At 37.7% G+C, this 26,200-nt stretch overlaps 1 protein-coding gene across 1 annotated transcript in view; it reads left to right on the top strand.

Moving 5' to 3' along the window:
* The window catches only part of SPRED1 (sprouty related EVH1 domain containing 1), a 59,353-nt gene that overhangs the window by 15,096 nt on the left and 18,057 nt on the right, over positions 1-26,200 (top strand). The window contains exon 2 of the mRNA XM_082485334.1: positions 19,776-19,950. Within this exon, the coding sequence (XP_082341460.1) occupies positions 19,776-19,950 (175 nt within the window). The remainder of the gene's footprint in view (positions 1-19,775; positions 19,951-26,200) is intronic.

The following is a 26,200-nucleotide window of genomic DNA, read 5'->3' as shown; positions in this document are numbered from 1 at the left end:
TAAAGAAGACTGACAAGGAGAGAAATCTAAGGCCTAGTTTTAGGTATGCATTTAAAAGTCAATTAGGCAAACTACTGGCATTAAATTTCTAAAATTATTTCAGGTGCCTGTCTTGCTATTTGAAAGCTCTTCTTGTAGCAGATTTTTAAGCTTTTTCATTGAAGGATAGTACAGTGAACATTAGAGTCCTTTATTAAGACTAGTTCTCATATTGAGTTATTGCCCTGTCAGCCAGCGCACTGGGTTCTGGAAAAATACCTAGTAAACTCTACAGCCTAATTGATGTACTGTTTGGAAGTGTTGGAAGCTATAGATAGTTTGTCTAAGAATTGCTTCCAGTCTTACCAGTGGTATCCATGGCACTAGTCAGAAAGCATTTCCAGAGTTTTTATCAGCTTCACTTGTTAGCTTTCTTGCTACTTTTAAAGAGTGCCCAAATGCTGTTCTGAAACTTTAAAGAAAATGCAAAGAGAAGTTTAAATGTCTCTGTGGGCTATGCAGCTGCCAGTCTTTATATGAAGAATGACAGGCTTCACCAGAATGCCTGGTTCTTAAGGCAGGAGACCATGATGCTGAAACACATTAGAGCAATGTTATTTATATTCTGCCAAAAGCAATTATCCTGCAAGACTTATAAATATGTGTTAGCTTTTATGCGTGTGATAAACTCTACAGACTTCCACAGATCTGTAGGTCTACCCAGAGTGATATATTTAAATTTTTGCAGGACTGAAGCCCAAGTGCCTGCATAAAAAGATGTTTCTAGTTGCAGGCATATGCTGATTATTCAGTAGTGTGGCAGAAGTGTTTCTTTGGGATCGGTCTGTTACGATTAGGATTGTTATTACGCCAAGGTAAAGGGTTTTTACATTTAGTAGGATTTGATAAGAGTTGTTTTAAGAAACCTGTTTTGATCCACCAGTATTTCTAATAACTTCTTCTGATCTCCTAAGGGCTCTTATCTGTCCAAGAACCCTATTTTTAATTTGTGTGAATCTTTTACTTTTCCTCCCCATGAAGATTTATTACTCCTTAAAAGTATCTTCAGTTAGCTACTTCAAGCCCTAAAAGTGGTCTTGTTCTCTGTTGTCTTTTCGTCACCCTGTGACAGAAAATGAGCTCTACTGTTCGAGGGGAAAGGCCTGTACTTTGGATCTTGGCTACCAAATAGAGCAGCTTTTCTGTTCACCCCACAGCTGCTGTTAATGTTTCATTCTGCAACTGCTAGAGGATGGGCAAGTAACCGTCCTCATATGAGACAAAAATATAACTCCATTAGTCAGCTGGCGTGGGTTGTTGAAGCAGAAATGCAGGCAGTATTTTCTCCTGGTGGAGAAGAATCCATCACATCCTATTAAAGTTGCCATTAGCTGACTATGGGGGAATGTACATTTCCTGAATCCACGGTTGCCTGTTCTTCTTACTTTGATGGCTGTCTACTTTAAAACTTGTAATTTAGTCATAACTATTATAAGATCATGTTACATCTCTGGGGTTAAATCTATTTGACATATAATCTGTTTGAGAAAAGCCCTTAAGAAATAATGGTGCTTGACATTAACTGAACCTTAAATTATTGTGGCGTGAATTAGAGAACCTTGTTCCTAAAGAGGTTCTGTGAGCTTTCTGAAATCTATATTGCCCTGTAGGACTTCTAAGATTTAGTATTTTAACTTTTTAACTTTTGGACTGGTTCGTATTTTAACTCATTGCTGCTAAACATGGATTTTGAAGTTTCTTTCAAAAGTGGCTTTGTTTGGGTTTGTGAGTTTGGTTTTTTTTGTTTTTTTTTTTGTTTTTTTTTACAACCATCTTCTGAAGGTTGAAAGGGTAAAAGTGTAATACGCTAGTGGCATCTTTGGCATCCTCTTGCTGGTGTTCACTGTAAGGTTTAAGTGAGGGAGAATTATAACCCATCAACTTTTTCACACTAACATTTGAACCCTTGAGGTTTTTGGATGTTTAATCTTCATAACATGAATTATGACATAAAGCAGAACCAAGAAAATACAAAGCTGCCTTCTTTTCATAGCTGCTTATCAATGAAAGTAAAATTGTTTTTCTTTGTTATTCTGGAAGTGGCAATTTTTAGTCATGTCTAGAACAGTGTTTCAGTAAAGGATGACTTTTTCTGTCTAAGGCAAATACAGATGTGGTCAAGCTTCCTCTTAGTTTAAAGCTTAGTTTTGTTTAGTGCTTAGGGATTTTGTTAAAATCTCTTGGCCACCTCATTCCTTATTTCTTTAATTGTTTACGTCATTTTTTATGAAGTGTGGACAGAGAGAAATGTTCAAATCTCTTAAATTGAGAGGGATGAATATTTAACCTTAACATAAGGAGTGAAGGCTTCTTTACAATAACACTGTCATGGGTCTGTGATTGCAGATTACAGGTGCATTAATACTTATCAATTAAAGGCAGAATATGATTCAGTCTTATCCTATGTGGCCCATGTCTGTCCCCACATTGTGTACAATATTAAAGTTGAAAAAGAAATGATGCAATAGTAAACGGTACTCTAGTTTTTATTTTAATTGTAGTTATGTTTTAATGTAGGCAGATCCTGGATATATCTCCAGCTACTTGGCAGTTCTCTCTGGTGTTTTTTGTGTTTCTTTAGGGCAGGTAATGGGCAGTGCCTTATGCTGCTTTTTGTTTGCACCCTTCTCCCTCTGATATAGTTGCTTCTTGCTATTCTCAATAGGCTACCTATGTGGTTGTAAAGAACTTCAGAACCTGGTCATGAATAGTAAAGTTAAAATAAGAAAATTAGATTATTGTGGTGTTATACAAATATAATTATGTAGTTAATGACTCTACTAGTTGAATTAAACTAAAAAGTAAAAATTACGCAGGTCCAGCTGAAGGAGCTATTTCAGTTCCTTGCATGTTTGCATGAGTCATGTTGCCTAAAACTTAGTATGGAAATGTAGACAAAATTTTGCACTATTTTACACAAGAACTTGGTTGCTGGGCTAAAAGCTGTTGTAAAATGCAATTATTATTTTGTAAGATTGAAAAAACAATCTCTGTAAAAATCTGTTTTAACTTTCCAGAAAAGGAAATGAGCAAGATCCTGTTCCAGTGTATTTGATCAAACAATCCTAGTTTTACTGAAGAGCTAAACACAACTTCATGTATCCAAAGGTTGGGCCCTTGCGAGAAACTTCTCTTCACTGAGAGCAAACAGTGGAATTTCTCCTGAAGTGCTCTGTCTGGGGGTTGTTTTCCTATTGGATTTTTGCACTTTGATGTTCAATAAAATTTTAATGTTTTCCTCTCACAAAAGGAAAATCCATTTTCACTAGGTTTCTGGTTGGCCTGCTTCCGCCTGGCAGCTTCTAGGCAGCTACAGAGGTTTCTTTTCAGCTTTCAACCTTTCTGCTTTTCAGTTTTGCTCTCCTGCGAGTAGGCTCATCCTCTGCACACGTTGCTCGTTAAACAGGCACTGGGTTTCCTTCAATACAGTAATTTTCTTCATGTGTCAAAGCCTTCCTGCATGCTGAACAATGCATCTGAGTCTTTGTTTTTCTCCGGACTACTCAAAATTGCGTGTAGGCAGCTAGCGAGTTTTGTGTATGGTGGAGAAGCTGGAGTGTGCTGTAAATGCTCGTCTGAGTATGGGCAGGGCGGCTCTTGTCCTTGAAGCAACATTTTCTATGGTTGCTTTAATATATCGGCAGAATTTAGTAACCAGTCTTTGTGAACACGGAGACGTGAACACTGGTTTCCGCATGCTTTCTCTTACCTGGATCTCTTCAGATTTGGTTTGTAGGCAGCTTGTTTTGCCTCTTACGAATTGAAAGAGATTGCCATATGGTCCGGTAGAGTTCATGTACACAACTGTGATCCAGTAGAGGAAAGGCAAACTCCCAACCCCCCTACTCCTGTTCCAGAAAGGAACAGACAGGAGGAAGTAGGAGTGAGAACAGATTTATGGATAGATTGGTAGGCAGCGGGGTGAATTCTTAGCACTTCCCACCAGAAGTTTATTCTAATAGGCATCGGGTTTTAACTGTGTAACTGCTGCTCAGGAAGCTAGAACATGAGGATCAAGAGTAAACGCATAAATAGACTTATAGGTCTAATTTCACGTTAAAATGATAAAAGTATTTATTTCATATCTGAGACAAGGCTGTGATGCTCTCAGCCTCTAGTTTATGAAGTTAATCATGGCTTCATTTTTTTGTTTGTTTTTAATTTCTGGGTTTTTTTCAAACTTTATGTACAGCTGAATGTAAGCACTTACTGGCTGTATCTGGAAGACACTACTGTAGCGGTATCCTGACTGAATGAGACCTAAGATTCGCACCTGGTGGTGAAAGTGTGTGTATAATAGATCCACAGTTCTACAGTGACTGAAATATGTCAAATGCAACAGAGAATTTTTCTTTGTTTCTGGGTCTCTTAAAGGAAAAGGGGTAATTTTGTCTTTTGTTTCCATACTGTAGAGGAAGAACAAATGGATTTTTACGTTGGACAAATGGCTGTGTTATTGGTCATCAGTTTCAAACTGATTTAAACCAGAGTTAAAGCAATAAACAAAACAAACAAAAAAAGCAAACTATTTAGAATTAGAATTTATGTATGGACTAGAGAATAACTTTATGGCTTTTCTCTGGATTAAAGATGAATTTATATATAAATACCCCCCCCCCCCAATTGAATAGTTTAGATAAGTCTTTAAATAGTTGTGTAAATCTGCATTTCTAATGCTGAAGTATAGTTTTGGGCTGCCACTGAAAGGGGTAGTTTGCATTCATCTACACAGCCTTGGCCTTAGATCTAAAGGGCGCATGACTGCTGGTGATTTGGGGCACTGATCTGTCAGAACAATCTTTGGGATGATGGATTTTCTGTTTCAGTTGCAGAACCAGCTCAATTCACAATTGCATACTGGTTTGAGTTAATACACAGGAAGTAGCAGAATTGTGCCCCAAGTCTGGAGAAGAAGGAAGGGATAGGGATTCAGGTTGGATTAAGGTGATTAGCTTCAGTTGCCTTCCCATTATCCCAAAAATCAAATTATTTTTGCTGCAGACCTACAGATGCTGAGTCACAGGTAGAACTCTACATGTATGACTGTTTAGACATCTTGCAATTAATAAGGAGCTCACAAAATGAGAGATCTATGTAGCATTTATGTGCTATGCATAGTATACTGTACTCCTATCATATAACTGTTCAATGGAGCATCGCCCTTTAATTTGTCTTGTGGAGATGCTTCATCTGTCTGTGTCAAAATGCTTGCATGAGTGTAATCTGGAAACTGTTTTTCTTCTCTGTGCCAGTGTACTGGAACCCAGTGTTTAAAGCCTGAAATGAATGGATTTTGTATTTCCTTACATTCTCAACAAATACTGAATAAATTTCTGTAAATGATGATCCTTATTAAAGGATAAATAGCTGCAAAACTTTAAGGGGTTTCGTGTAATTTTTTTTCTTCTTCCTCTTTTGAAGAGGTGAGATTTGTATTTCTTCTCCCTTATGTGCTTGGCATAGTAATGCCAACAAAAAAAAAGTGGCAACAAGTAACAGTGGTTCATGATGCCAGTAGTACTGTGGTTTGGAAAATGCATTGTACCAGTAAATTGACTAGTCTCAAGTAAAATTTAAAGAGTCTCCATTGCAAGTAGTTAATGGTGTAGTCACTTCATCAGTTTTTGGTATTCCTTAAAATGAATAAATGTTTTCTAGCAGGAAAGGTTCACTTGTCAAATGAATTTTTCTAGGTTGTTCTTAAAGGCTAATTTTCTATTTTAAAACTTTTTTTGGGTGATATTTCCTTGAATATTGGTGACTCTGCATCAGTGAAGATGAGCTGATGAATCACTTCAGACAAATCAAATTTGTTTGGTATATATTAAACTTCTTCCAAATAGAGGTTGCAATAACTCCTTTCCAATAAAAAGATCCAGACTGAGTACTCTTAACCCTTGCTGAGTCTTACAGTTTGCATTCAGACTTCTAAATTCATACAGTAGGACTACAATCTTTAGTGTTACTTTATTGCAAAATTACTGTTTTATGAGTATAAAAGTTTGGCCAGGTATGCTGTATCAGTGTTTTAATCTGCAGCAAGATAGTGCTTGTTTCCTTGTGTTCTCTGTGTTGAAAATACTAGGTTTTACATGGATTAATGATACCAAAAATAAAAGCTACATGCCGGTTGGATGTGCTTATAATTGATTCTCATATTGTGATGTATTTTCAGCTGTATTTCTGGAAAATTGTGGTTTCTCTGCATCTCAGTTTTCAGCAATAAACTTTTTGCAGTGTTCAGAATATCTATTTTCTGCACTACCAGAGTTAATCCTCTTGCATCTTCTGGAATCAAGAGGGCTTTTCGTTTGTGTATTCAGTCATTACATAAAGGAAAATCAATCTGTTTTGTTAGAATATAAACTGGGTTTTACTAAGTACAAAGAAGGCCAAAACCTCTCACAGTAAGAATTTAGAGACCGAAAATGTACATTTCTTGGGAGGAAGGAAAGTATTCATAACTTTATTACATGTTTGGTGCTTATCATTCCATGTGCATGAAGCCAAAAAAAAAAAAAAAAAAGGAAAATTTAAGACTTAAGTTATGTTAGTACTGCAGAAAGAGATGAAGTGTGCCAAACTTTGTGACTTAAATCATTGATGTTCATGAGATTAAGCTTGTGGCTTAATCTCAAAATACATACATGTAGAGAAGCAGTCAGACTCCAACTGGCCTGAATGTGACTGACCTTTTCCACATACGTACAAACTTAAGTGAATGAGAGTTTGGCAGCAGTTGCTAACGGTGAAGCAAACACTCATACACATGTTTAGACGCTGCTCTGGAACTTGTGTTGAGGTATCCTATCTACGGAACCGCTTTGGGCAGTTATGAGAGTGCCTTGTGACCAAAATCAGTCATCTACTGATTAAGGTTGGATGATTGTTCTGGACTGAAGTCAACCTTTCTTCTGGGTTACTCTTGATTCAAATGAACTTCCTGGTGTTGATCACTGCAAAGTTGCAGAAGCAGTGGAGAAAGCGCATGGCAGGAATAAATGCTCAGGGCAAGAGGAGGATGGAGAGTGTTTCTAGCACCAATGCTAAATCATATTACTTTAAAATGCTTATGACAATAAAGGTAGTGCAGGTATGACAGTTGCCTTGGATTTGTTAACAGGAGATAGTGTAGAACTATCAGTAGTTTTGTATTCCCTTACCAGTCTCCGTTGAAGGACCTCCTTAAATCAGGCTGCAGAAAGTGGTTACAGGAAAAATAAGAAGAAATCCGATTGCTGTGCATTTTAATCTGTCTCTGCTTACTTGCTCTGCAAATGCTTCTTGGAACCTTTCTTTCCCCTCCTTCATGATCCCTAGCAGTTTTCCACCTGTGTTACTTACAATCTATATCATATTAATAGTTTTGATACAATAGCTTGTGTTGGCTGGCAATTACTTAATCCATATGCAGTTATAAATGAAAAATTTCAGTATTTTACTGGGGGGTGGGTGAGGGGGGTGGGTATTGGAACCAACCTAACCAAATTTTTACTAGTTTAGATTTAGCTATGACATTTTATACTTCCCTTCTAATGCAGAAAAAAAATCAATGCATTATAGAAAGCCATAGCATAAGAATTGCATGCTGAACAGTGATATGCTTTGTGATTCTGCTTCTGGCATACAGTTAAAACCAAATACTTCGTGCTGCACGCATTGAAGAAGGGCACCCAGTTTTTTCCCATGTGTCTGCTTCTTGTTTGAGAAAAGGAGGTGCAATTTCTTCTATCTCCTATCCGTCTCTTCCTCCCCCCTCCCCAACCCCCCTTTTTTTAATGTTATTTACTTGGTAGGGAAGAATTTATGCAAGCAGTATTCTTCCCCCACCCCTGATCTTTTCATGTCGCTGACTTTTGAAACATCTATTACTTCATTTTTGTTACTTGAGTTCTGGCATTTTTAGCTCCCCTTTCTTCCCCTTAAATAACTCTTGTGCAATCTTTTCTTTTTTGTGCTTCCTAAAGAAACAACTGTGTCAGCTGTTTTTCTTTAAACATCAGCTTTTTATGTGGAATAGTCAATGTCATTTTTTTTTACTCCGTCTTTTGTGAGAATGCCTCAGAGATGGTTGTGTTGAGTACTGGTCACACAACACTTCCCAGTCAACATATGGATGAAGAAAACACGGATGAGCTACTTAAGTAATCAGGTAGTTACGGTTGCAGTGTCGCGGTTCTAGAATCCTTTGACTCAAACAATCACTTCTCTCTTGATTTTTCTTTTGGCCAATAATTTTTTTTTAAAAATAAGAACTCTTTAATAACTCTGGGAGGGAAGGATAAAAAGTAGAGGAATTCTGTCTAGGAATTACTGCATGACTAGGGAATATTCTTTCTTCCCTTCAAACACAATACTTTTTTGATGTTTGAGCAACCAAATTCAAGAAGCAGAGCCCTCAAAACCACTCTTGTACATCCTGTATGTAAAGCTTATATGTGATGAATGCATTCCCAACGTTGGGTTGTGAACAAAGTCTACAGAATTCTGTCAGATGAGCCTTTAAGATACAGCCAGTACTTTAGGTTTAAGTCCCTAAATAGTGAAAGTTTTGGCTCAAAAATTAGAGATTATTTGTTAGCATCACTACAGAAGTTACTTGTAATATGTTATTGGCCTTTTGACCTTGCTTTTCAGGATGCATAATAAAACGCTGATTGCTTTTCTTTAGCTAGTAAAGCAGTTAATGACTTCTGGTTTACTGAGATTATTTGGACAGTCTCATTGCAGATAAAAGTACTCAAAATTCATTGTTATTTATAATGAGGGAAACTTATTTGTAATTCTTACTGTTTTAATAGTAGACCCTGTGCTTGGGATGTGAATAGAGAAGGTCCTTCAGTTGATGGAATAAGAGCAAAAGTCCATAATAAAACACAGGGGTACAAATGAAACGGCCAAATTTAGATTCCTGTTTCTTGAGTTTGATTTTCACTATCTACACCTATTTGTCCATTCCACAAGTTTAATTTCTCCTTATGTTTTTTGAATATGTAATGTCTTCTGTCTCTCTAAGCAGAGCTATGCAATTTCCTCACTTAGGCAGTCAGGATTCATTTTCAGTACTGTTAAATACAAGAACACAAATATTTGTGGAACCGCCCAATGTATGTCTCATTGACTTAGTACGATGTATCAATTTTGTACTTTATTTTATAAACTATTTTATTTTACCGTGTTTTGTGTAATACTGGCAAATAGCCACTTAAAACATTTTTAGATTGGACAGCAGTCTATTTTGTTTAGTAAAACTGTGCAACATAGATGTCAGAGCTGCACCAAAAAAAACCTGCCTCGTTCCTACATGACATTTTTGTCTCCTAGATTGACTGGAGCAGAATGACCTTTGTTTTACTCCTTGCTTGGATTCTACTGTCTAAAAACTGTTTTGAGCTTGCATTGGGGCATGTTGCACTTGCTTTCTTGATGCTCTAATCATATATTTTGTGTAGTTTGACTTGGCTATCTCCAGCACCCTTTTCAGAACTTCCTGCTTGCGGTGAAGTCCCACCCCAGACCCATAACTTCTAATGGTATTAATGGTTTAGAAAAGTCCAAAGAGGAAGCAACAAGATATAATCATAACACTAAATCAACTCATGATCTCAGTGTTGTAACCCTTTGTTTAGGACTTTGTTTTTGCCAAAACAAGGAAGATCTAGCTTGTGGATCCCTTTTCAGTTACTGAGTAGACTGAGAGGTTCGGTGATTATTGTAGTTCTCATCACTAGCTATTACTTATGAAGTGTGAATGTATTCTTATTTTGTTGTGTTACGTATTTTTGGGGACGGGGGGAATGCACATATACTTTTTATTCTTTTTCTGTGCAGTTGGTTACAAGTTTCTAAACTTTTCTTCTGGAACAGCAGCAAATAATGCAACTTAAATCTTCCTTTTGAACTGAGAAGCCTTTCAGTGTTCTGTTTTGCTCTATGTTATGTTCATGCATGACCCGTGTATTCATTACATAAGGCTTTTTGTAGAAACTTGTAAAAGGTATTACTTTATCAGTAGTTGGAGCAGGGAACGTAGTTACACAAGGCTTAGTTACACTATTTTGATTCACTATTAACATTCCTATGTTCTCTGACCTTAGGACTTGTGAATCACTTATTTCTGTGCTTGAGACTGCTGGCTATGATGCTAATTATTGCTGAGATTATCAAACATAGCCAATATATAATTATATGATCTACGTAAGTCATATTGTTCATGCCGACATCTTGCAAATATGAAGGGCATACCATTAAAACATTTTGTATAACCTTGTTAATCTTCTGTTTCCTCTCCTTTGATGGATTATTGTAATAGAAGTCTTTGCATTTGTCTTTCACTTCTCTGTCTCAGTTTATTTCCTCTATCCCAAATATTCATGGTTTGTTAAAAATGTAAAAACACTGGTTCAAACTGCAGAGTGTGGTACTGCATAGCAAGGGAATAGTAGCTTCCTCTTGGTCACTGAACATAGACCTTTAAAATAGATGTGTAAGTTCACAAGCTGTCTTCCTTAAGGCTTGTTCAGATTTTCTTTTTCACTCTGATTTTGGTGCTGTTTGTTAAACATTCTGCAGTTTGGCTTGTAGTCTTTCTGTTTTGTTAGTGTGGACATATATGATTTGTCTGTTTGTGTGTGTTTGAAACATCCTTTTGTATGTTTGTTGTTTTCTTGCTAAATCACTCTTTTTAACATAGTATTAGGGACTTTCCTGGAATATAATGTGCTTTGCAAGATCACTTTCATATGGGCAGGTTAAAGTCCTTGAAAAGCTACGTCAGTGTAAATGTTGAGACAAGCTTTAGATTGAACAATATCAACAAGTGATGTTACAGTTTTATTTCACCTAGTTTTAAAACACTATTTCTTATACAGCATTCATTAACAATCTCACAGCTCAGCAAGACAGTTAAAGGAAGATTATTTTTGTAAGCGTGGATATGCCTTATTTGGTTTCAGGTTGTGTTCCTTTTCTGTGCAGGCTGAGTAGGAAACACATGCCAGGAATGAACTGGACCTTTTATAAATTTGTTTTAATGTGACAAGATTAAAATTTAAGTGTTGTGGTTGCCTGCCTAACACGAAGTGTTGCTTGAGGTGAGTAATCTGAGTGGGACTGATGCTTGTTTCTTCCATAAATGCATTGTCAAGAGATTAAGAGTATGTAACAGCTCACCAGCTAAACTGTATATACTGTATACCATCATGCACTCAGGTCTTTATTGAATTATGCTCATTACAAATGGTCCCTGTTCCAAAGAGTGTAGTGTCCAGGTGAAGCTGAAAGAAACTCAGACACGTAAACATAAAATCTGCGACAATGTTTATTAGTGTGTTAGAGAAAGTACAGCAGGCTCTTTATGTTTGCAAATAAGTTCATAGGTGTGTTAGGAGGAGAATAATAGCATTTTGGACATTTGTGGAGCCCTACTCTTAAGCGCAAGGAGCGGTGGAATAAAAAATTCACAGGTGCTTGTTTGAAAGTAACATATATTCAGTACAGCCTGTCATACCTTCTTAGAGTAGCTAAGATTGTTCATAAGTAATCTTACTATGGTCTTTGAATGTATTAGTTACCTTCATTTTATTTTAGTGGTCAAGAACTTTATTACAAAATGACACGTTGATTAATGTGCTCACATCTCCTGTTAAGAGGGTCTCCAGAGTCTTGTCATCCTTTATCTTGAAGGCTAGATGACTAATAGCTTTGACTATGAGGGTGATCTAATTGTATTTGCATACTTGAGTGAAGGTCAGGGACTTTCTGAGTATGTAAGAGTGGACGAAAACAGCCCTGAGAGAAGAGAGAATTCTGACTTGCTAAGATACAATTATCAAAAAAACTTTCCTTAATTTACGTATCATAAACTGTAGTAATCACTGCTATTCCAAGGAAAATAAAAGGCACAATTCAATCTGTAAGCTTCATTTTTAAAAAAATACTCCTCCTAGACTGGATGGATGTTGTCTGATGACACTTACTGGAAGTATCAAGTTGTCTTAGTTTCAGTGGAATCTGCCCTAGTCTACAAACTTGTGCTTGTCCTAAGTTTGCTGAAGTGCCGAAGAAAATTAAAAGCTTGTCTTCCATAGTTTCTTTGGATGTTCCTCTGTCTGTGCAAGATTGGAGAGAAATGGTAAGTTTTCTTATCTAAAAAAATTAACTTTCTCTTTTTTTGTTTGTTGGCTTTTTATTCTTTATCTACGTGTTTCCATGGTAAGCAAGTCACAGTTAATACATGGCATCAGTACCCAACAGCTTGATTGCTACTTGATAAGAAACAGTTAGTGATTTCACAAAATTAGAAGAGGTACAGTCACTTCTGTGCTATAAATGGAGTGAAGAGATTCCTCTGGATCTTCAGAAATTCTGGAGGAAGAAAAAACTATGAGAATACAGAGAGAGAGGAGAAGCCAGGCTGGGATGAAGAGTGCATATTTCTGGAGTTTATGGATGTCATCTTGTAAAAATGAGGCAAATGTAGGTTGTCTTGGAGGAATCTTGTTAAGCTTTGGGGGCATATGAATAGCAGGATCTGACCACTCAAATTCTGTTATCCCATCTGCCTGAAATTGGGTGGAATTTTATCTGGGAGTCCCTGGTACCAGCAGTTCTCTGTTGATAAGCAAACAGCTGTGGAAGTCATTAAAATGCGTCATCCATGTCCGGCTCATGCCACCAACTCTTACAAAGGGGAACTACGCACTATATACTACTCTTCTCCGAGTTCTGCTCCATGTGTCCAGAACCTCTCGACCCATCTTTGAATGTTACTTTGGTTCTTTTTAACTTCTGAGGGGAAGGGTAGAAAGAAAAATAAGTTTGTTTGGGTTTTTTATTTGCTTGTGTATCTGATACCAGATGCAAAATTTTCTAGGTAATATGAATTTTACTGTACGGTGTTACAGAACCAGTACTATTATGAAACTGTAGGCCTCCAGAAGGCAGTTTCTCTAAAAGAGGTGGAATCCAAATGTGTCATGATCTCGTTTAATCTGCTAAAAAGTTGCTTTATATAACCAATCCTCATGGATGACATACAGAAGTAACAGAAACTAGCTAAATTTATTAAACAAGAGAAGATGCTGGGGAGCAGGGCTAACGTTATTCGCAGAAATGTCAAATGTCAACTTTGTGTGTAATTTTCATGGTTTTCAAATCTTTTTAATAGCTGTTCCATTCTTCATGTGCTCTTGTGCTTTGGAAAAGCTCTTGCAGTAGTAGCCATTCTTCCTTGCAGCATCAGTTACTTTACACGATCACAAATCTTGTTATCTGTATTCAAATAGAAATTTGGTTCTAGTGCTGCTATTTTTTTTTTTAGTGGGTTTGTTTTGGTTTTTTCTGATGTTGTGTCCAAGTGAACGCTTCATAACAATATACTGTTTTGACAGTTTCCTGTTTTGGACACTTGTTCATTTGTGTCTCATTTTCCCTTATGCACTGTCAAACGTCTTTTTGTTTAAAACCTTTCCTGCTAAATAATAATTGTGTAATCAAGTATTTTTGGCTCTTTCAGGATACCAGTTATCCCCTCCTTGCATAATACAGTTTCCTGTGTAGCTTTTGCCTTCTGCCATTTTGGGTTCAAGCTATTTTGCTTGGTAGTTCAGGTTTCTGTAAGTGTGTGTGTATATATATATTTTTGTTGTTGTTGTTAAAGCAGGAATGTCCCATTCAGGTATTTTGTCAAAGTCCAAAGCTCTTCATTTTTAAATCAGTGTGGGTACCAGTATTCTAGATGTAACAGTATTTGTCTATAGTTCTTCTTGGAAATCCATGTCTTTTCTTCCTAAGCTTCTCACAAAAATAAATTTCCTGGGCATCATAGACAGGCATGGTTGCTGTACCTCCTGTCTTTACTGCGAAGAATATCTTTTGCCTCTCTCTTAAAGGAGAAAATCTGTAAAGTTTTGCCTTCTACTAGCATAATAGTGTGGTGTATATTCTGATTTGCTGGTACAATTTTGAGAGGAGAAAGGTAACAGTCATGTCAGGCAGAGCCTCATGTAATAGTGTTTATTATGGCAAAAAAGGTATATACAGCAGTTTCCTTTTAATAAAAATTAATAGGGTATACTGTCATGCTTTCTTCTTGTAAATTATGTCGTCTTTAGTACTTGTGCTATATTTACATCTCCTCTTGTGGATAAGTCATTAATGTTTTGTGCCAGTGGCAGTCGTTCTCTAAACCTTTAGTAACAAAGGGCTTTATATCATTAGCAGTGTACTGGTATGTTTATGTGATACTGGTGAAATTAATTATTTTTTTCTAAATTGAGTCAATACTCAACAAATGTTATCTGCAAGTAAAATAGTCTTTAGCTCAGTGGTTTGATATTGCCTTTTGGTACACCGGGCATGCACGTACTCATGAACACCTCTCTAGCTGGGAATCATAAAATCATCTGCTAAGCTGTTTGGATAATAAGAACCATAAAAAGCCAAGTGTGGTTCATGTATGCTCTTCGGGTGAGGCTACAAACACAAGTATATTGCACCAGGAGTTGGAGGGGTTAAAGTACGTGTGTAAAGGACCAGTCAAAGGTAAAGAGCCTTGATCCATGACCAGTTCACGTTCGGAGATCAGTCTGGAGCTGCTACTTGCATGCCAGTAAAGATAGTGTAATTTCATAGCAGTGTGTCACGATTTTTCAGAATTCAGCATGCCTTTTTTTTTTTTCTTAGCCTTGTCAGAAGTGTTTAAATAGCAGTTGTGCACAGTGACAACTCTTACTTCAATGTATCATGAATTCTCATAAATTAATCACATTAGTTATATTTATAAGGTTGTATTTTATTGAAATTGCTGTGCTTTGGAATATGATACTAAATAAATGAAAGAATCACAGAATAACTGAGGTTGGAAGGGACCTCTGGAGGTCATCTTGTCCACCCCCCCTGCTCAAGGAGGACCACCTAGAGCAGGCTGCCCGTGACTATGTCCAGGCAGCTTTTGAGTATCTCCAAGGATGGAGACTCCACAACTTCTCTGGGCAACCTATGCCAGTGCTCAGGCACCCTCACAGTGAAAAAGTGGTTCCTGATGTTGCAATGACACCTCCTGTGTTTCAGTTGGTGCCCATTGCCTCTGATCCTGTCACTGGATATCACTGGAAAGAGCCTGACTCCGTCCTTTTTGCACCCTCCCTTCAGGTATTTATATATGTTGATAGGATACCCCCGAATCTTTCCTTCTCCAGGCTAAACAGCCCAGCTCTCTCAGCCTTTCCTCATAAAGACAGGTGCTCCAGTCCCATAATCATCTTTGTGGCCTTTGCTGGACTCCCTCCAGTAGCTCCATATTGTTCTTGTGCTGGGGAGTGCAGCACTGGACCCAGCACTCCGGGTGTGCCCTCACCAGTGCTGAGTAGAGGGAAAGGATCACCTCCCTTGACCTGCTGGCAATGCTTCTAATGCAGCCCAGGACACTGTTGGCCGCCTTTGTCTCAAGGGCACGTTGCTGGCTCATGTTCGACTTGGTGTCCACCTGAAATCTGCGTTCCTTTTCTGTAAATCTGCTTTCCAGCTTTGAAAGTGAACCATAATGCTAAATATTTTTACTGAAACTAAGAGGGTCAGTTTCTTGTATGTTGCATTTTATAATTCCACTTGAAGATCCAGGTTTCTTGATGGGGATAGTAGTAGATTTATAGTACTGAAAAACAAGTTGTAGTTCAGTTGTCTTAACAAACACTTCTGAGATCACTATTACTATTTTTCAGTCCCGTATGGAAATAGAAATGTGCAAGATGCAATACAAATAAAAGAATGGTAATGCCTAATAGGAATCACAGGAATCTAGGAGAGGGAAGATTTGCATACTGTTGAAATTGAGTTAAAATAAATGTAATGCAGCAAGATAGCTGCTCCTCTCCCCACCCCCCCCCCCAACATCTCTTCCCCCTTTTCTCTGGGAAAAATATTTTGGCAGAAAATTCTTAACCTTCATTCTCTTTTGGATCGTTAATAGAAGAAAGGACAAATGTTGTAATAATGTTTTGGTATCTTTAATTGGCTTGATATTACACATAAGAAATACCTCAAATTTTTAAATAAATTATTTTGATTTAAAAAAAAAAAAAAAGCCGTAGTGATGTTGTGTCTCTCCACCCCTCCCCCGCCACCAAAAGGAGGATTGTTCATTAGTTGCTGAGCTGAAGGTCCCGGCCTGTCGAGATCAGTGGAGTGCTTCCTGGGCTCAAACAACAGCTTGGTCATCCAGGTCATAAGTTGTTTTGGGCCCGAGAGCATTGCAACAATAGAAACACACAGCTTATGGAGGGAGGAGAGAGCCTTTAAAATCTGTGGTCAGATTTTAGTTCTTGATATTCTTAAAAACAGAGTTGATGGCAGGCAAGAACTGCAACTTTTGTATCTTTCCTGTCCATTTTACAGTTTGTAGCCCTTTGTTTCTCCCCCGTCAAGCCTTCTCAGGCTTCATAGTTCACACCACTCCAGCTTTTGATTTTGGTGCAAGAATCATCTTTGTGATGATTCCCAACTACAATGGGAAAAACATACTCTAGATAACTTCCACACACACACACACTTCATCACAATTTATAACTCACTGTAATCACATAAGAATACCCTACTCTCATCTCCTTTCCATGGGCACGCAGCTGTTAGAGAGAAGGTCTGTTTCCATAGTTGTTTGGAATTGCTCTTGGATTATGGTGTGGTTGTCCCCAGTCTTCACTGGTGCTCAGCACTGCCTCTTGGGAAGCAGCATGCTCCTAGGGATAGAATACCATTTGGCTTTTCCTATAAGCCTGCCTCAAGAGTTTCCAGTGGCCACAACCATAATCAGTGGATCTTGGGTAAAGGTTGGATGTGATACAGTAGGTATCACTGTATGCCTGTTGTTGCAATGCTGCTCTTCGTGCTATATTTCATGTGCTTGTGGTATGTCTAGTAAAAAGTTCATAAGAGCAATGCTCAACTGATTTCTGTGTTTGTTTGGTTTTTCTTTTGTTTAGATATTCCTGATAGAGCTGCTAAACTTGCAAGAGTAGGTAAAAATGACAGGTTCTAGGAGTGGTGCCTTGTCTGCCCTCACTCTTACAGCTAAACTACACCAGCATTTTAGCAATTTGTTCTAAAATTCTCCTGAGTAGATGGGGCTATAACACTTACAGAGACCCAAAAAATCTAGGTGGTTTCAGTAGCACCAGTAGTGTGACAGGCAGATGCTGTTTTGTTTGCAGAGGATTCTGGAAATGGAAATCATTCTAAGTCCTGCTGCTCCTTTGCAGCTAATTGCAAACCAGCTTTGTATTGTTACTAAAAATAGCTGTCATTACCAATCGTGAGTTCCTTTAAAATGTAAAAAATATTAAAAACCAAACACCACCACAAAATTGAGCAATCTCTTCATATTTTTGGCTTTGTTGCAAGTACAGTAATGAATTTGTCTAGTTAATTTACAGGATGGTTGTCTGGAAAAACTGTTTTGTTTCAATTTAAGAGGTTATTCATTAAATATTACCTGTTGGGGAATTTTATTTGGGCTCTTCCACTGCTGCAGTGGATTTCAAAGTAGGTTGTAAAATACTTGAAAGGATGAATGTTGTTTAAAACGGTTTAAAGAATAGAAAATACGGAAGCAAAACATGATTGTTAACTAGACTGGACTAGATGTCTCAGTTTCTTCAAAAGAAAATGGATGTGGAATGTAAATCTTCATTTTAAAATAAATTAATCTGTTGTAGGTCAAGTTTTCTTATGTAGCCTGAGTGAAGTTCTGCGATACCCCAAAACGGTGCTTAACTGAACTCCTGCTGCAATCCAGTGGTATACAAAAGGAAGCTCTAATTCAGATTTACAACAAAATTTATAGAAAGAATAACTTTAAAGCTAAATTTCTGGTTCACTTGAGTGGAGAATAGCAAAAAGAGTGTGTAGGTTTAACCAGTTAGTGTGTCCTGTTTCTTACTGTTTCACAGGAAATTCCTGGTGTCTTCAGTTTCTGTCAGAAAAGATTCTTCACCTGAGAGAAACAAGAGACAAATCACTACCTGTGTCTTAAGTGTACAACTACAATCTGAGCTTACCTCTGAGTGAAATACAGTGATAGAGAACAATGGATGATTCAACTTTCAGTATTATTACTAAGCATCGAGATATAGCCATTTTTATTTGCAGGTATTAGAATTGGTAGATGCATACAATGAAGGACTGGATTTTTCTTGATTATATTTGTCTGCTGTGTGGGAGGAGTTACTAAAAGATGTTGGTACAGAAATGGTGAGAAACATTGACTGAACTGTCATTTTAACTATGAGGTTTAGGGGGAGGAGGAGACTTTTTTCTGGGGGGCGCAAGCAAAGTCTATAAAGAAATTCACTTGCCTATAAGCTAAAATTGGATAGTCTTATTTTATTTCGCATTTTGCAAACCATTATGTATTTAAGCTTCAAATGCTTGCAGCAAAATTCTTTTATATATATATGTAAGTGAATCAGATGTGTGAATCATATGTGTGTGTGAGAACGTAATATATTAATTACGCAAAAAAGCCTACCTTCAGTTATTTTGGGACATTGGGGGGGGATAAAGCAGTGATCTTTTAAAAATACAACAGTTTAGGGAATGGTTTAGATCACAAATATTTTTGTACAAAAGGAGCAAATCTGTCCTCTTCTAATTTCCTGTTCAGTCCTTAAATTTGACATCACTAATGCTATCTGGCATGAGTACTTAAACCCTCAATCAGAAATATGTTGCAAAAGATATCGTGAAGCTTATTTCTTTTAAAATGTTGGAATACTCATTCATGCACTATTACATTGATGCAGTAAACCATACTTCAAATGCGGAATCTTATAACTTCCTTGGTAAACCATGGAGTTTTCCAGTTGATGTAGCAGCAAATTCATAACCAAAACTAAAACATGTCGTTTAATTTAAAAGAAAGAAATAAAAGCTGAGAAATGAAAGGTCACCAAAAACTTTTTCCAAGACTCTGAAAAAAGAATTTGGCTTTTAAGTAATGAAGCGATAACCATTTATTTTATAAAAATGCTAAATGATGGAAAAAGCTGTTAAATTGTAAAATGCAAGTAATTTTCCACACACTGTGAATACAGGAGAGAACCAGCTAGTAGATGCTGCCAACAGTAGGGTTTAAGTAGCTGTAACTGGTTCTGTTGTCAAACCCCACAGTGTGTGTGTCCTGACCTACCCTTGCAAAGGACGGGTTATGTGCGTGGGGAGGAGGGCGGGAGGGACGAAGGGGAGTGGGGTTTCTGGCTAGAAGCCTGTTCGTGTTCAGATTTCAGTGGCAGAAGGCCTGACCTCCTTCTGCTTTCTTGTTCTCTTTTCTGTGCAATTTCATGGTGGCTGACTGGCTTCACGATTAGTCTAAAATAAATAGGGAGTTGATTCTTATGCTCTCCCTGCCTCTGGCCCTCTCTAGCTAGATCACTGACTGTAGAGTTTTTAGAGGAATATCAGTTTTGACTCTGAGGAACTATATTGTCTGGTTAAGTTTCTTTACAAGGAATCGCGTGTAAGCTCCCAGAAGTCCTAATGAAGGCATAAAAGTACAGAGGAACATTTTTTAGAGGGTTGTCTTAGACTGGTTTCTTCTAGGTGACTGTTATGGAAGTGGTGACTGAACCTCCACGATGTTAGTTACCGTGATCTTGGTTGTGGGTTTGTTGATTTAGTTTTTAACTAGACTTAGCTGATTTGCATTTATGGAAAACTAATTTCTTCTTTTGCATCTCTTCCAGTAATAGTTATGCACGAGTGCGAGCTGTGGTGATGACCCGGGATGACTCAAGTGGTGGATGGTTACCACTTGGAGGGGGTGGACTAAGCTGTGTCACAGTCTTCAAAGTCATTCCCCAGGAAGAGAATAGCTGTGCTGATTTTCTTATCCATGGAGAACGACTCAGGGATAAAACGGTAACAATTTACATCCATTTAGTGTTGCTATTAAAACTACATAGGACCTAAGAATAGATGTTTGCTTATTGTTGGGTCTAGCTTAGAAAGTAAATTTATATAAAAGCTGAGCTTTTATCCATGTCAATGATTGCATACACCTAAAGAGCCAATTATTTGTTTTAGGTGTAATATAATGCATTTCTGGAATGAAGCATGTTGGTGTCTAAGAAACTTTAAAACATATTTTTTCTTACTGCATATTTCTATCCATTTTGCTATTCAGTTTTTCCCAGTGGAGGGTTAAAATTAAATCTTGTTAACCTGGTTATACACCAATGATACAGTGTTTAATAGGAGTGTTGGAAAATGAGATAAAACCACAAAATCTGAATGAATTGCTTGGTAATTCAGTTAGTTGTGGAATTTGGCTATGACAAAAAGTAGCTGCTTTACATGAGAACAACTTTTGTATTGGAAGAAAGCATGAAGCTGACAGGTCCAAAAATTGATCTGACTTATCAGCTACATTAAATAAAATACCAGTAATAAACTTCTCTTAAATAGCATCACGAAAGTCAGCCTCACAAAAGGAAACCTGTGCTGTAGGATCTCAGCTGTTTCTAGGTGCAGACCTACGGAAGACAAAATTGGCTTACTAAGGCTTGCTTGGTTTCTTGTGTGCCAAATAGGTTTCTGAAGGGGGGGGGGGAGGGGGGGTGTCTTACTGTGGAAACAAAGAGAAGTGGGGAAAGCACAAAACCTCCATCTTAATGACTTTATTGAGAACTTACTATTTTCTGCAGATAATTTACAACTCCTGTGTAAGCTTAAAAAGTAGAATTACTTCTTATACCATACTGCTGATTCTTTCTCAAGCATACCAATTTCTCCCTTGAGGCAGGACTGCTGAGTTTTCTGCCTTGACTATGACTGTTGTAGGAAGAGAGCATATAAATAGAAATTCTGCTGACTCAGTTGTTTCAGCGAGGCGTAGTGCTATTAGTACCCTGTGTTCCTGCACAGCTATGTGCACCTGCAGTTCCTTCCTCACTTTGCAGTAGTTCCCTTTAGAACTTTTTTTAGCCTTATTGAGGCTGGTTTTGAGGAGCCTAATTGCATTTAGAAATAGTTGACAATTTTCTTTAATTCTTAATACTTTTGACATTCACAGCTTGCCTTTGGAATCTGAGGGTAATAAAATGCTCAGAACTGAAGGCTGGTTTAATGTTTCTCTAGCGTGCGTATGAAAATGTCGGAGGCATCAGTGTCCTGATCTGTTTGTGCTCTCACTCCTGCTTCCCCTGGGCAAGCCTTGTTTCGTTTCCACTTCTGGTAGAAGGCTTAAACGTACAATGTACCTGCTCTTCTTCCTGTCCAAAATCTAGCTCATGTTAATGAATATGTTTTCCGAGCCTTTATTGTCCTGAGCAAGGATTTTTGGTTTGTTTTTATTTTTCTGTTTTATTGTGTGTCTTGTCCTGTGTCCATCTGTCCCACCTTCCCGTCCCCAAGTGTGACCTACTAGTCTGTCAGGGCAGATTTTGATCTTGCTGCAATTGTAAGAGGTTGCTGTTAGAAGTCAGCCCCTCAAAAACATAGTGTAAAAGAAATTAAGCTGTGAAGAACATCTATCCAATGTATATTGAATAAAGCTCAGCTAACCAACAAATACAGATTTAGGCTGTGAGGAAGAATACTGTAAAGCCAGTGATGCTTTGGTAATAGAATAAAAGGAAGCTATGTATGCATGTATTTCCTCAGCCTTCAAATAATGCGCTTATAAGCAACAGTGTAATGAATAAACAACAAAGTTGCACAGTATGCAACAAGACCCCTGTTGGCATAAAAGAAGCAAGATACACCACGGTATGTGAGGACATTATTAAGTCGTGTCACTTTTTCAGAAGGACTGTAGCAGGGACTGGAAGACATTCTGTTGGACAGGGATCCAGTCGCTTATTCTAAAACGGTTCTGATCCTTGTGCTTTCGATATAGTTCATGGCTTCACATTTGTTCTTAGGATATTCCTGTGGATTCGCTGTTCAAGCGCAATTTTTAGCCTTTTCTTTAATGAAGCCAAAACAATTGGGTTTTTAGTCCAATAGAACTGACAGGTGACTACTATATTTCATAATGCAAAGAAAAGACCAAGGAAAACAACATGAAGAAGTTGAAGTGTAATTGTCTGTTCCAGCTGAAATAGTGGAGAAGGCTGTGTTCTCAAAGAGGCAACCCTGAAAAGGACTGTGGAAGATTACTTCAGTGATATAAAATGCTATTTTTTATTCTTTAAAAATGAAGTAAAAGTGGAAGTTGTTAAGGGTTCAAGTTTACTATTGAGTAGGGGCCAAGTATTTTGATCGTCTTCTGATTTTGAGGAAGTTATACTGAATCTGCTGTTTCTGTGCTCAGACATCACTCTAATCTCATTTTAGAATGGCCTCAGTGTGTAAATTTGTATATCTGAATCTTTTAAGTTAGTTGTATGCTGTTTAGTTGGTTGCCCTGCCATTGTATTTGCAAAGAGAAAGTAGCAATATTGTTTTAAAACAAGTTTTTTAAACAATTTTGAACATTTCAGTTATTAAGACTTTGAGCACATGTGTCTTCAGGAATGTTTACTCTATTGTAGTATCTATAAGTCATTCTGGCTCAGTCAGCTGGACCACTGATTTCCAGTTCACTCACTTTTGCAAGGTACACACAGCCATTTCTGAAAATACTTCTGTGGATTAAAAGAAGAAAGTAATCCTTACGAATGGAGTCTTCCCCCCTACTCCCCAAGTCACATTACACACTGTTAAAAATACCTTTAGAACTAGAATGTATTTTTATGCCCTCTGGGCAGTAAGTCTTTCTTTTGTGAACTGGCTCAGCTTTGAGAAAAGATGCAGAAATTCCCTTACCCTGGAACACTTACAGCGTGAAACTTGGAGCACTTTTCTGGGACGCAGAGAAGCATGGGTTTTGAAATACTTCAGGTTAGAGAGTAAATGGAATTTGTATCTATGGCTTTTACTTAAGATATATGGGAAACATAACACCAGTATTACTGTTCAACATATGTGTCAGTAGAAAGGTGGAATTTACTCTAAACCAACTTGAAATCCATAGGTGAAGAATTTGATGGAGGTATCTTCCAGGTGTCTTTTAAATGGCTATACTCAAAAAGAATGAGAAATCTTTTATCTCTTCTATTTCTTGTGAACTAGCTTTAGGTGCTGCTTCTCCAAGTACTGCTTCTGACAGCACATTGCAATTGCCATGTGGAGATTTCTCCACATATTAAATACAGACTGAGATCTATAGTCCTAATTTTATAGTATGTGCATGTAAGTCAGCTGTATGAATTAAATACTTTGGGACTCAACATCAGAATTTGAAGTTCCTTGTTGGGGGTGGGGGGTTCTTATCGTTTCTTTATATACCCGAGAGTTAGATTGCTGTCAGACCCTTTAACGAACCAGCTTCAGGCTATATGTGGAACTTCCAAAATTTTCGTGCAGTACTGAGCTATTTAAAACATCTCACGGGGTTCACAAAAAGCATCCTAGTTATCTGAGAAGAAAATCAAAGTGGTGGCACCATTGAATTAATTTAGGAGAGGCAATGCTCCCTGCTAGTTTGCTCAGGTTGTTTAGATCTGCTTTGGAATGTAAGGGTATTTTGTGAAGACTTTGATATAATTACACGTTTCCTCCTTTATTATACTCGCCTTCCTAGATCTGGCTCCAGCCAGTCTGCTTGGAACAATTGTGCTCCTTCCTAACCTGGTCAGGTCTGGTCCTCTCTTTTACTGTGTTTACAGTAGCTCTCTTCTATCTTAATAGCAGTAGTGTTAAACATACATTAGGTTCAAGCTGTTTTAGGGTTTGGTGAATGTTGCATTCTTGAGTGAAAAGTCTAATAGACTTCTCTGTTCTGTTTTATTTTCTTCTCCAGTCCTTTAACATGCGCTTTTTTACTGAAGGAGGAAAAAAACAGTGACTAGTGTCTTTTGGATTGTGAGTCAGGAGTGACAAATCAAAATTTAAAATCTTTCTTTTGAAGAACTGGTAATTGTGTAAAATGAGAGATACAAAGCTGAAACTGATTATAAATACTGTTCTCTTAAAAATCTGCTGTTCAAAAACATAATGTATCGTTTATTTTTTAAATTGGCTTTAAAGTTTGAGAAAAGATTGATTCTGATGGGATGTAGTGTACTCCTTACCTCTTACTTCTGGAATTGGAAAAAAAAGCATGCATTGAGTAATAACCATATCACAGGGTCATGGTGGTACTGGGGCCACATGCTCTGTTGGTCCCAAGACTAGACTGAAGAGGCCTTCAAACAAAAATCGCTAGGGGAGGGGAACCTCAGTCCATCCCACTCCTACCAGTTTTGATGCCAGTGCCAGCAATAGATGCCCAGAGCCTGGAGAAGGATCACAGATCAGCAGGAGAGAACCTGGAGCACAAAGGAATTCCAGCCGCTCGAGCCAGAAAGTCAGCTTATCGGAGGCCACACTTAAATGCCTCTATGCAAACCCACCTTAGTGTGAGGAACGAACAGGAGTTAGAGAGGTGCGCACACCTGCAGAGCTATGATCTTATTGGCATCACAGACTTGGTGGGGTAGCTTCTATGACTGCAGTTTACTCCGGTAGTTTATCTCCAGTGTTAATATCTTGTAAAAATATTTGTCATCCCGGTACAAATTTTCAGTATAAAGTAATCTGGATAGACTCCTTTGAGAGCAGGTATTCACTGAGATGCTGTAGAACCAGTCTTGCAGAACTTTTTGTTGATATTTTGGGTGAAACTACACACAAAATACAGCGTGAAAGCAGTTTGCATTTAATATAGTAGAGATCCCCCAAAAGTGCTCACAGACGTAGAAAATGCAGTGGTGTGAGAAATCTTCATTTTTAACTCCTCCTCTTTTTAGGAGGAAGCAAGTTTGAAATCATCAAAAGGAACAAAGAACGATCTCTAATACACCTTAGAACTGCAGAATGATACTTTTTTTTTTGCTGCAGCACCTTTTCCTACACATCTACAGCAAATAGATTCACAGTATCACAGTATGCTAGGGGTTGGAAGGGACCTCAAAAGATCATCTAGTCCAATCCCCCTGTCGGAGCAGGAACACCTAGATGAGGTTGCACAGGAAGGCGTCCAGGCGAGTTTTGAATGTCTCCAGAGAAGGAGACTCCACAACCTCCCTGGGCAGCCTGTTCCAGTGCTCTGTCACCCTCACTGAGAAGAAGTTTCTTCTCAAATTTAAGTGGAACCTCTTGTGTTCCAGCTTGAATCCATTACCCCTTGTCCTATCATTGGTTGCTACTGAGAAGAGCCTGGCTCCATCCTTCCTTCCTATGCTTTCTTGTAGGCAGTAGTATCTATGTATTGTTGACCATTTAGGGAATTTGGAGCAGAATAACAAAACTTATTTTAATGCTTAAAGAGTTTGTGTGTGGAAGGAATGTCATCATTCTAGAGACAGAGCTAAAAGGCAGTAAAACTCAAGATGATTAGTGGTGGGGTATAGGGTAGGGGGAATAAATAATGAAAAGCAGGAGAAAAACAACCTCTTTGCCTATGTAATGAAACAATGAAAGGAGAGGAAGAACACAAAGCATATGTAAGAATAATCATAGTACAGACAGGTTTTTTTAAACATGAATTTTTTTTTTTCAGTTGCATTTATAATTAACCTAATTTTCCACATGCTGTAAAAAATTTTGTATTTTTCCCTCAAAAAGCTGCATATGTAACAAAAATAAAACTGAAAATTCTGAAAATACATTAATGTTGAAATGATAAATATTTAAATTCCTCATTCACCTCTCAGTGTAGGTTTTCAGAATCTAGAAGTAATACAGAGATACAGGCCGTCTTGCTGTGCATTTTATTATACCTAGTGCTCCAGGAGCAGATCAGTGTATGTCCCTCCGTACTTTCTTGTTTGCCTTGGATTTTTTTTAATCAATAAACATTCAATATAACAATGTTGCATAAAACAATTTTTACAGGTAAATTAAATATGCAAATGTATCTTAAAAAACAGCCAATTTAAAGTGGGGAAATGATGTGAAGGCTGCAATTTTGCTTCATAACTGCGCGTGTGTGTATACCTGTAATGGTTTTGTAGCCAAATAATCTGTTAATTATTTCTAATTACTGTTCTCATTAGAGTTGAACAAGAGCCATAAATATATTTGTGTCTAGGTCTGGGCAGTAATACATACAAAAAGATTTTAGTTTTGATTAATTTCATTTTTT

Source organism: Vanellus vanellus (assembly GCF_965231255.1).
Source record: "Vanellus vanellus genome assembly, chromosome: 6".
Taxonomy (NCBI): domain Eukaryota; kingdom Metazoa; phylum Chordata; class Aves; order Charadriiformes; family Charadriidae; genus Vanellus; species Vanellus vanellus.
Note: the sequence above shows the minus strand (reverse complement) of the source record. Positions and strands in the feature narration are given on the sequence as shown.